At 39.3% G+C, this 11392-nt stretch overlaps 1 protein-coding gene and 1 long non-coding RNA gene across 8 annotated transcripts in view; one reads left to right on the top strand and one right to left on the bottom strand.

The window, feature by feature from the left end:
• Positions 1–1315: 1315 nt before the first annotated feature.
• Positions 1316–8409, top strand: LOC128016614 (uncharacterized). The gene is made up of 2 exons (XR_008184224.1): positions 1316–1391; positions 7993–8409. It is a non-coding gene; the product is annotated as an uncharacterized LOC128016614 (long non-coding RNA).
• The window catches only part of LOC128016613 (serine/threonine-protein kinase BRSK2), a 122817-nt gene continuing 116498 nt past the window's right edge, over positions 5074–11392 (bottom strand). For 6 of the 7 annotated variants that reach the window (XM_052601260.1, XM_052601258.1, XM_052601259.1 and 3 more), the window contains one exon: positions 5074–8187. In XM_052601260.1, the coding sequence (XP_052457220.1) occupies positions 7988–8187 (200 nt within the window). In that variant the 3' untranslated portion in view covers positions 5074–7987. The remainder of the gene's footprint in view (positions 8188–11392) is intronic. The other variant, XM_052601261.1, reaches the window with a different exon arrangement.

Here is an 11392-nt window from a genome sequence, read left to right as displayed (position 1 = left end):
ATGGATCCAAACTTTGTGCTAAACACCAATCACAGGAGACTGACCATTTAAGGGAATAAAGACGTCTTGTAGACGGAGCTCTAGCCTCTAGAATGGTATTAGTGACTCTCATGGGGAGCTGGCTAGATTCTCGTTGAGGGACCAAATATGAAGACTCCACAGCTGCAGCTTGCGAGAGAGGGTCTCTCTTCAGTGGTATTGGCCACGGGCTGCAGACAGCAGCTGAATCAGTTCTGGGAACCAGCTCTTTCCTGAGTAGGGCCACTATGAGGAGTGAGCATTAATTCATTTAAATAGAATTTTCATAGGAATGAACTGAAAATGCTCGCTCTGCCAGCGGACATACACCGTTAGCCACAATAACATTCCTGTGTGTAATGCAGGTCACCTTCACCAAATGTGTTGATGACACCAAGGGTTGATGTTTCTTGTGAAGGTCCATATTTAACATGTTTTGGCTGTTGCACAGTCTGACATTAATGACAACTGAGATCCTACAGTGCAACATGAGGATCATGTCCTTGCAGTCTGACAAGCAACAATCATAAAGGACTATTATAAATCGCACAGTGCTTGCCTGGCTTTATGGTGTCCATCTTAATGTTACTTTTATTATTATTATGGCAGTTTGGATCCTGCCTCACTTGTGAAGCCTTCAGATGATGGCAATATATACAAAGACTTCAGATGACAGCAACTATAGAAAGACATGCAAAACTGCCAGATATTATTTATTGGGTCACACTTTATTTTAATGTCCAATTCTCACTATTAACTAACCATTAACTATGACTTTTGCCTCAATTAACTCCTAATTTGCTGCTTATTAATAGTTTATAAGGTAGTTGTTAAGTTTAGGGTATTGGGTATTATGGATGTCATGCATTATATGTACTTTATAAGCACTAATAAACAGCCAATATAGGCATGCTAATAAGCAACTAGTTATTAGTGAGAATCGGACCCTATACTAAAGTGTTACCATTTATTGTAGTCATTGCCTTAAAGCATTATTTAAAGCAGGTTATTTTCCACCTGCTTTGTATCGCTACTATGATGGTAATATATGTGAAAAAACAATGTTTACTGTAGTCCTGAGTATATAAAAAAGACAGGCCCCTTCATATTTTGAACTGTGTAAAGACTGTTGTCTGGAAACAAAGATAAGTATTTTGTCATTAACTTGCATTACTGGATTGCACAGTGTTCTGTGTAAATATGTTGTTAAACTCAGGTTCGCCAGCAGAGGGCAACCAAGCTTTACACTACGCATCAGTAACTGACTAATAGAACTGAAGTAGCATTCAGTAGGTGACTAGAGTGTCGGTGTGGTGTACACGCAACGGAGAGCGCTCCTTGTTAAACCTGTGTTTTTCATGTTATTTTAACAGGTAAGCTGACATTAATCATTACTGTAGTAATGCACAACAGTACTCTGTTCTCATAGAGTCGTAGTTCGCACCTGAGAAATTAAGAAATGTTAACTTTTACCGTGAATAATTGTGTCATACATAAAATGGTGGATGAGAGTATCAAGAAAGACTGCTAAATTTAAATTTAAGCAGGAGCAAAGTGATAAGTAAATGTCTAAAAACACATAGTTGAGTTGAGAATTCAAAATGAGGGATGATTCTGAATCAAGATGCCTACGAACATTAATTAGTTGTGTGTAGTGAGTGACATACAGCTTGAGTTCAGATAACACACGTGTCTGTGATAACTGTCGCCGTGATTTTGCCAAGTACGACATGCTCCTGGATCAACATCTTTTGTTGACCCTGGATCAACATTATTATTAAAAATATAGATTTAACCCAAACCCTACCCCTAAACCTAACCCTACCCATAATTTATTCCTAAAAGCAGTGGGAAATTATAGCTGATTAACAAGAGTGTAGAAGTACCTAACCCTGACTTTAAGCCTAAAACAGATATTTCCAGTAAAGTTATATCAGAATTCTGACTGGTTGATTGAAATGTTGATTCAGGATCAACAAGGATGTTGATTCATGAACATGTTGTACTTGGTGAAATCAGGCTCACCCTGTGATAACACATTAGCATAGTAAACCTTCATGTAGCATCACTCTGTCAGCCATTTAATAGAAAAATTAATTCAGTTTGTACTGTTAATAAGAATTCAAGTAAGATTCGGTGGTAAAATGTTTTATTAATAGTTTTGTCAGATTGTTATGGAAAACTTTGGTAAAATATAGTTCATGAACTAAAGTCAGTTCATTAGCATATTTCATAGAAGGTTAAAAGCTTTGATTAAAAATAATGAAAACAGTGATTTAAAATACAGTTTCATAAATAGTTATGTTTGAGTGTATACGTCACTTGCTTGCACTCCTTTTAAAGGAGTTAGTGATACTTTAGTGATGTTATTCATCCTATCTTTTATTTATACTTTGTGAGAGTTTTGTTACAATGTTAGTGGATTTATAGCAGGTATTGCTTGATAATTGAGTGGTATAGAGTGTAATGTGTCCGTTGCCATGTATCTGTGTAAACATTTGCGCTATCAGACATGTTGTTTATGATAGTCTGTTAAGGTAGCTGATTAATAGAACAGAAGTAGCATTGTGTCATCGTACGAACATCGCATCCTTCTTAAAAGTGTAACATTTACTCTTTCGGAGTTACGTATACTGAGATATGCCCATGTATTTGTCAGCAAAATTCTGCCAGATGATGCAAAACTGCAGATTTTAACTTAAAAAAAAAAAAACTTACCGCAATATATCGACATTGCCAGATGTCGTCAGTCACCTCTGCATATTTAAAGGATATTTTGGGATTGTAACCTTGAAACATGATTTTTCTGTCAACCTGCTTTGAAATGATATGTAATCATGACTGTAGTAATCGTTTTTTTTTTTTTTTTCAAACCATGGTTTCCATTTCTACTACAGTAGTAATATAGTAATGCTGGAGTAAAACTGTGGATAGTAGTTACTATGGTTTACTACTATGATGTACAGTCGTGGCAAAAAGTTTTGAGAATTACATAAATATTAGTTTTCATAAAGTTTGCTGCTAAACAGCTTTTAGATCTTTGTTTCAGTTGTTTCTGTGATGTACTGAAATATAATGACAAGTTCTTCATACGTTTCAAAGGCTTTTATCGACAATTATATGACATTTATGCAAAGAGTCAGTATTTGCAGTGTTGGCCCTTCTTTTTCAGGACCTCTGCAATTCGACTGGCCATGCTCTCAATCAACTTCTGGGCCAAATCCTGACTGATAGCAACCCATTCTTTCATAATCATTTCTTGGAGTTTGTCAGAATTAGTGGGTTTTTGTTTGTCCACCTGCCTCTTGAGGATTGACCACAAGTTCTCAATGTGATTAAGATCTGGGGAGTTTCCAGGCCATGGACCCAAAATTTCAACATTCTGGTCCCCGAGCCACTTAGTTATCACTTTTGCATTATGGCACAGTGCTCCATCGTGCTGGAAAATGCATTGTTCTTCACCAAACTGTTGTTGGAAGAAGTTGCTGTTGGAGGGTGTTTTGGTACCCTTCTTTATTCATGGCTGTGTTTTTGGGCAGAAATGTGAGTGAGCCCACTCCCTTGGATGAGAAGCAACCCCACACATGAATGGTGTCAGGATGCTTTTGTTGGATGACACAGGACTGATGGTAGCGCTCACCTTTTCTTCTCCGGACAAGCCTTTTTCCAGATGCCCCAAACAATCGGAAAGGGGCTTCTTCATCTGAGAATATGACTTTGCCCCAGTCCTCAGCAGTCCATTCATTATACTTTCTGCAGAAGATCAATCTGTCCCTGATGTTTTGTTTTGGAGAGAAGTGGCTTCTTTGCTGCCCTTCTTGACACCAGGCCATCTTCCAAAAGTCTTGGCCTCACTGTGCGTGCAGATGCGCTCACACCTGCCTGCTGCCATTCCTGAGCAAGCTCTGCACTGGTGGCACTCCGATCCCGCAGCTGAATCCTCTTTAGGAGACGATCCTGGCGCTGGACTTTCTTGGACGCCCTGAAGCCTTCTTTACAAGAATTGAACCTTTTTCCTTGAAGTTCTTGATGATCCTATAAATTGTTGATTTAGGTGCAATCTTAGTAGCCACAATATCCTTGCCTGTGAAGCCATTTTTATGCAACGCAATGATGGCTGCATGCGTTCCTTTGCAGGTCACCATGGTTAACAATGGAAGAACAATGATTTCAAGCATCACCCTCCTTTTAACATGTCAAGTCTGCCATTCTAACCCAATCAGCCTGACATAATGATCTCCAGCCTTGTGCTCGTCATCATTCTCACCGGAGTTAACAAGACGATTACTGAAATGATCTCAGCAGGTCATTTAATGACAGCAATGAATTGCGGAGGAAAGGTTTTTTGGGGATTAAGTTAATTTTAATGGAAAAAAGGACTTTGCAATTAATCTCTCTTCATAACATTCTGGAGTATATGTAAATTGCTATTATAAAACTTAAGCAGCAACTTTTACAATTTCCAATATTTATGTAATTCTCAAAACTTTTGGCAACGACTGTAGTAAGACTCAGTTATTTGGTTACTGTGGATTACTCCAGCTATCATAGTTAATCCATGTTTATTGTAGTAAAGCACACATTTTTTTTGTGAGAGAATGCAAAATATTTGAACCATATTTTTTCCACTTCGGAGCCCCTAAAGGGCCATGGAGTAAAGTACATCTCACATGTGGAATTATTAAATAATAACCCCAACAACCATCTTACACCAAAGGTTCTAATTTCATCTTTATATATTGTTACTCAAGTAATCTAAAAACATTAAAGTGTCCATAAATTTCTCATTAGGGACAAACTTTATATTTAACATAAAATCACAAATTTTCTAGAGAAAATACAATTATTATTTTCCAGAGATCACTTATCCTCAACTGTTTTGACTGATAATCTTACAAATGTTGATATTTAGATGAATAAATACATAAATGAATAAATACATAAAATAAATAGTCCATTCATCATGTGTTAAGAAATAAAACATAAGCTATAGGGGGTCATCTTGCCCCATCGCAGCCTACGTTTAAGAGAAAACAGCAACAAAAACAAAAAAAGTAAATCCCAAAGTCAATGGATTTATTTCTGTTGCAGTGAAGTTGTTCACAGTATAGTTACAAGGGGATACAATAGTGGCAATTCTATTTTTCCCACCCTGTATTAATCAAATCTGTAATACATTACAATCCAGCTTTGCTCCTTTTTTCTCCCGAAGTACAAAATAGGAAGGACAACAATGTGTATTGCTTAGAGTTCATCTCCGCTTATTCTCCATGCTGTATGTTCCCATAAGTGATCATGATATGAAATCCCAGAACCCCAGAGCATGATGCTGCAGAGCATGTGGCCAGATAGTGTTCACGTTAAGGGAGATAAGGGAAAAACAACCAACTGAAAATTAAGGCATGATAATGGGGGAAACAAGTCGATGATGAAAAATGTGAAGGGGAGGAGAAATTTAACATCCACATCATCATGCAAATTAAAGCTGAATGTCAGACATGCAATACGAGAGATAGTCAGGAGCAGCAGGATCCCCTTGATGGTTTTAAGAAAGTCTTTGTCCAAAGTTATCTATTTACAAAGTGATTTGAGCTCATCTACCTGTTTTAGACACACAATGAGATGAGTGACAAATATCAATACTTAATTATCCCTCACCTCCACTCTAAAGAGGCTAGTCTACATTCTTAGGGGCCATTTACATGACAACGTTTTCAGCCAAAAATGGGAAACTTTTTATGTGTTTTGACCGTTCGTTTACACAACAGCAGTGTTTTGTAAATGGACCGAAAACAGGTTTTAAAGTGCTTGTTCATGAAAACGTCACACTTATAGTTAGGGGTGCACAGATCGGCCGATCGTCAATGCACATCTTGTCAGTAAAGCCGGTTCTCTAATCGGCAGTAAATTCCCAAATAAACGCTGAAAATGAACGTGGATTTGCGCAGCTTCTCTGTTAACAAAGGCTCCATGTAGTAACAGCTGCTCTATGTGAAATCACGCACCTGAGGGAATTTACAGCTGATTAGAGAACCGGCTTTACTGACGAGATGCGCATAACGATCGGCCGATCGTGTTCGGTGCACCCCTACTTATAGCATGGGATATTTAATGTGCATCTTGTTAGTAAAGCCGGTCTGTAATCAGCGGTAAATCTCCATCACGTGTGGGTTTTCGCATGGAGCAGCATTTACTACACAGAGCCGTTATTCACTGTCAAGATACACGAAACGTGCAAAATATGATCGTAAACAATGGCTCTGTGTAGTTAATGCTGCTTCATGTGAAAGCACGTGATGGAGATTTACTGCTGATTACAGAACCGTCTTTACTGACAAGATGTGCATTAATATTGCATGTGATTTATTGTGTAGCCCTAGCGGACATGCATCATATACAACATATAATTGTCACTTCCCTAGAGGTACGGTTTACTAACAAGGCCTGGCATACGTACAGTAATAGTGTTTTGGCCTGTTTTCGCAGATGTGTAAATGCGTATCATTTTGAAAATGTTGTCATGTATACGTGAAACTTTTAAAAAATGCAAGGAAAATTTTGACAAATGACAAATTTTCCATTTTCGTTGTCATGTTAATGTATCCTTAAATTACTAGTAAATAATTTAACATATAACACAAGCTCTTTAATCGGTTCAAAGCCAGGAAAGAAAGAGTGCTTCATTCACAAAATCGGATAAGTGTTATGATCCTTCAAACAATCTGATAAGTCGCCCTGATGCAGACAATAAAATCTCCACCACCCAGTTCTGTATATATAAATATTCCAAACTGAATAAATAAAAAATGACAAAAACACATAAATAAGTTACAAAAAAAGGTAAGAGGTCTCTGAATCCTGCAGATGTTTCTCAATAAAAAGTAAACACAAAATAAATACAAATTGAAATTACATTAAACACAATCGTCATTCAAAACTAACATTTCATGAACGTTACATGAAAAAAAAAAGGATGTGGCAACACAATTCATCCAAGCAATGTCATTTATAGACATTTGTTACATAAGGAATATTTTCAGTCTGTACAACAGAATAGATCATTTACTGATGCCCCCCTCCCACCCGTGTCCCAGTCCACAGCCCACCCCAAAGTTCATCCCCACCATTTTTCAAATAGGTTATCCAGATCTTGTACAGCAATGACACTGAGTCCATAAAATGTTTTAAATTCTTAATTTCACAGAGAAAGAATATATTGAAAAGAATACAATCCAACCACGGTCCTCGAGGGCATCCAGAGTTCCATTCGCCATTTGTAACGATGTCCGGTTTTACTTCTGTTTATTTGTGTGTGCATCAGCAGAGGGAAGGAAAAAAGACGAGCAAGGGTAAAAACAAAACAAAAAAAGTATGTTTAAATGAAAAGTTGAATTGTGGGTTAGCTTAGTGAGAATTCATAAACCTCTTTATTTTAAGGCTTCACTCCAAATCCTCGGACATATGTGGCTGTATGTACAGTAGCTGCAGAAGGAAGGAGTTGAGGAATAGGTTGGAGCTCTTGTTGGTGTTTGGGGTGTTTAGATGCATCATAATGAGGAGTTTCCCTCAGCTGCTTGTACTGAACTTCCTGTGTAATGTGCCCTCCATCAATGTGCCATACATGAATCTTGTTGTGCAAGAGAAGGACTTGGGGCTTTAACACGTTTTCTGGATAATTCCTGGTAGCAGAAATAAATAAAGGCATCATAAAACAGAACATAACGAAACACAGTGAAGAACAAACAACACTGGAGAAAAAAAAATAGGCATGTGTCTCTGTAATTGCTTTTTATGAAGTGTCGGGTCAGTACAGTACTTCAATGTTCAATCCATAATATAAAACTTTGTAGAGGCTTGGTTAAAACCAGCTTGAGTCAACAACATTCTTTCAGTATCCTTTCACCATGACTGGATTATTTTATTCAATTTTATTTATTTTAAAACTAGTAATCTAGTATTTCTCCTGGTTTTAAGGCTGTTCCTGTGTCCCAACTGATGGTGCCATCTTGGCTTTGTCTTGGCCAGATGGGCATTTGGAGTCATTAGGCTCAGGGTCAAGTCTCTTGCTGTTGGCATGCTTGGGCGTGCCGTGTGGATGGGACACCTGCCCGTTCTTCTCGTCTGAAAAGAGCTGTTTAATTACGTCAAAGAAGTTACTCAATGGGCTGCCTGGGTGCATAGATGGGAGAAGAACAAGAAAACGAGAGAGACAGAGAACAAATACATGAACAATGAGGATCACAGACGAGGCAAGGTGAGATGATGAGAGGCAGAATGAGACTGCATTAACTGGAGACAATAAGCCATGTATTGGAACACACTGACACAAACACAGCACACATCTGCAGGCATGTTCAACTGTTTGAAAGTACAGTTGTATTATTGTTCAAAGGTCTTATTGGCTATCTGTGATTGAGTATCTGTGGCTGAACAGTCTCTATCTGATCTGTGATCATCACTGGATGGAATGGAATGGGTGTTGATTCATTACAAACAAAATCAAGGAAGATGGTCAAAGACTAGTTCTGAATTAGACATCATACCTCAAATTTAGGATATATATACCAAATTGTGTACATATACATAACTGGAGGATTTAGCAGATACTTTAAGCTATTTATACATTAGGGGTGTAAAAATGCATTGGTACACCTGATTGATTCAAAATGTGAATTGGACTACTCTGGTCATGCTGTGTGTACCTTAAAATAACTGTTGTTTTTTTTAAGAACAAACTTCATGCTGTATGTTTTTGTGAAGAACTGGTTCAGAGGAAACATTTTTTTTAGCAACTCTGACTTCTCTGGTCATGCTCTATTATTTTGATTCCATTTGTGAATAGGACTATACTGGCTGGATTGTATTTTTTTGACTAACTAAAAATAATCTCTTTATGAGAATCATTAGTTTGTAAATCTAACAACACTAGTCATGATATATGCTTTTTACTCACTTTAAAGAACTAGTTTATAATAGTCATTTATTCAGCAATCAGACTGCACTCTTGCACTGTTTTCAAATAAATTCAAAGGGATAGTTCACCCACAAAAGAAAATTCTGTCATTTATTACTCACCCTCATGTCGTTCCAAATCAGTAAGACATTCATTCATCTTCAGAACTCAAATTAAGATATTCTTTATGAAATCTGAGTGCTTTCTGTCCCTTCATAGAGAGCAAGAGAACAACCATATTCAAGGCCAAGAAAGCTACCAAGAATACAAAATAGTGCATATCAGTGGTTCAAATGTAATTTTATGTAGATATAATAATACTTTTTGTGCGCAAAGAAACAAAAAAAGTCTCAAGGTTAACGCATGTAACCATGGTTCCTCGAGGGAATGAGAAGCTGCGTCAAAATGCTGCAGGGGAACACATTTAGCGTGAGCGACTCTGAATATCGTGTGTAATCTATCCATTGGAAGAGCATGACATCACTGGCAGGGTTACGTAAGCGACCAGGAAGCTATAAAAGCACGTGCCACGCAGCTGATGCAGTGTCTCGTTCCCTTGAGGAACCGTGGTTCCATGCGTAACCTTGAGACATTCCTCTACAGGAACTCGAGCTGCGTCGAAATGCTACAGGGAACGAGGTGCCCACGCTGCCAGTCTACCAAATCCCTGTCTAGTGTGTATCCGAAGAGCACAGCTTGGGACGAGAGAACAGAAGAGCCGGGCGTGGCTTGCATATCTAGACCATAGAGTCTCACGAAAGTGGAGGGTGTGGACCACCCCGCAACATTGCAGATGTCCAGCATGGACGCACCTGCTAAGAAGACCTTGGAGGCTGTCATACCCTGTGTGGAGTGAGCCTTGCCTCCCATCAGCGAGGGAGACCAGAGGACTCATAGGTTACGTTGATAGTCTCAACTATCTATCAACATATGAAATGAGTAGGGGCCTGTGGATCTCCAACTCTCCTCAAAGAGGTAATAGCCAACAGGAAGGCAGTTTTAAGGGTCAGATGTCTATCTGTATCTGTATATCGAATGGAGCATTACAGAGCCTCTAACAGCACAACCAAGATCCAGGGGGGGGACACGGGACATTACTGGAGGCCTCGGCGCGGAGGAAACGTGACCGTAGGGACTGTCTTCCCACTGATTGTCCACCAAGAGGGACATGGTAGGCCGCAATGGCCGCCACGTAAACCTTTAAGTTGGAGTGGGTCAACCCTGCAGAAAACCTTCGCTTGTAGAAACTCCAGAACTGTACTGACTGGGCAGTTAGCTGGGTCAAGCTGGTGGTCTCTGCACCAAGAGGTGAAGAGTTTCCACCTCAGTGCGTGCAGTTTCCTCATTGAGGCCACACCCATAGTGTTCATAACTCCGGGGGAGGGTGAACTATCGTGCCCTGCGGCTGAGAGAGTAGATCGGTCCTGATCGAAATCTCCCATGGAGAGCCGTCGAGGAGATTAGATCTGTGAGCCATATTCAGCCCAGCCAAAGTGAGATAAAATGTGTGATACAATTCATATTGAAAATTATACAATTCATATTGAAAATGATATATTTAACTTCTCATAGTCAGATAAACACTGAATTTAATTCATCAGAATTAAATGCAGCTAAACAACCAGACAAGTAAACACGATCTGGCATGGTAAGATTCAGATAAAGAATCAACAAATTCTATATCTAACTTCTCATAGTCAGATAAACACTGAATTTAATTCCTCAAAATGGAGCCAAACAAGCAGACAAGTAAACACAGTCTGGCTAGTGATACAATTCATATCTAACTTCTCAAAGTCAGATAAATAATGAATTTAATTCGACAGAATTGAATGCAGCTAACCAATCAGACAAGTAAACATGGTCTGGTGTGGTAAGATTCACATCAAAACTGAAAATGATGTAATACACGCGTGTTCTCAGCAGCGTGCGAGCCGCTTAGTCACACAAACAATATTAATCTCCTCGGATATAAATAGCTGCAGCCGCAAGTTCACAGTCAGAGGGGGAAGGAACCGCAAGGCTTCTGAGCCTTGAGAATGAACTCTAGATCAAGGGAACACGGGTGGAGATAGGAAAAGCCGTCTCCAGCCCGTCCTCAGATATGCGGAGAAGCACAATCAGCCCCCTTTTTTTTCTGAGAGCTGACTGCGCGTGCTGCGCTCCTCATTTATGCTGTTTGTTATAATATTTAGGCATAATATGCTTGTGAAACTGATGCTTGTGCAACTGATGTTTTGCAGCAAGAAAGGTTGTGCGTCGCGGTCGTTACTTGGGGGAAGGACCGCAGCTCTGGCTTCCAAACCCAGAGATCGGGCAGATCTAGCGGGTGAGGTAGGAGATGGGGATGCGCCTGTCTCCATCCCCTCCAACAGATCTCTCTGCGAACCCAGCGAATGCTGGCGCCACTCCGCCTCAGCG

Source organism: Carassius gibelio, chromosome A7, assembly GCF_023724105.1.
Source record: "Carassius gibelio isolate Cgi1373 ecotype wild population from Czech Republic chromosome A7, carGib1.2-hapl.c, whole genome shotgun sequence".
Lineage (NCBI taxonomy): Eukaryota > Metazoa > Chordata > Actinopteri > Cypriniformes > Cyprinidae > Carassius > Carassius gibelio.
Note: the sequence above shows the minus strand (reverse complement) of the source record. Positions and strands in the feature narration are given on the sequence as shown.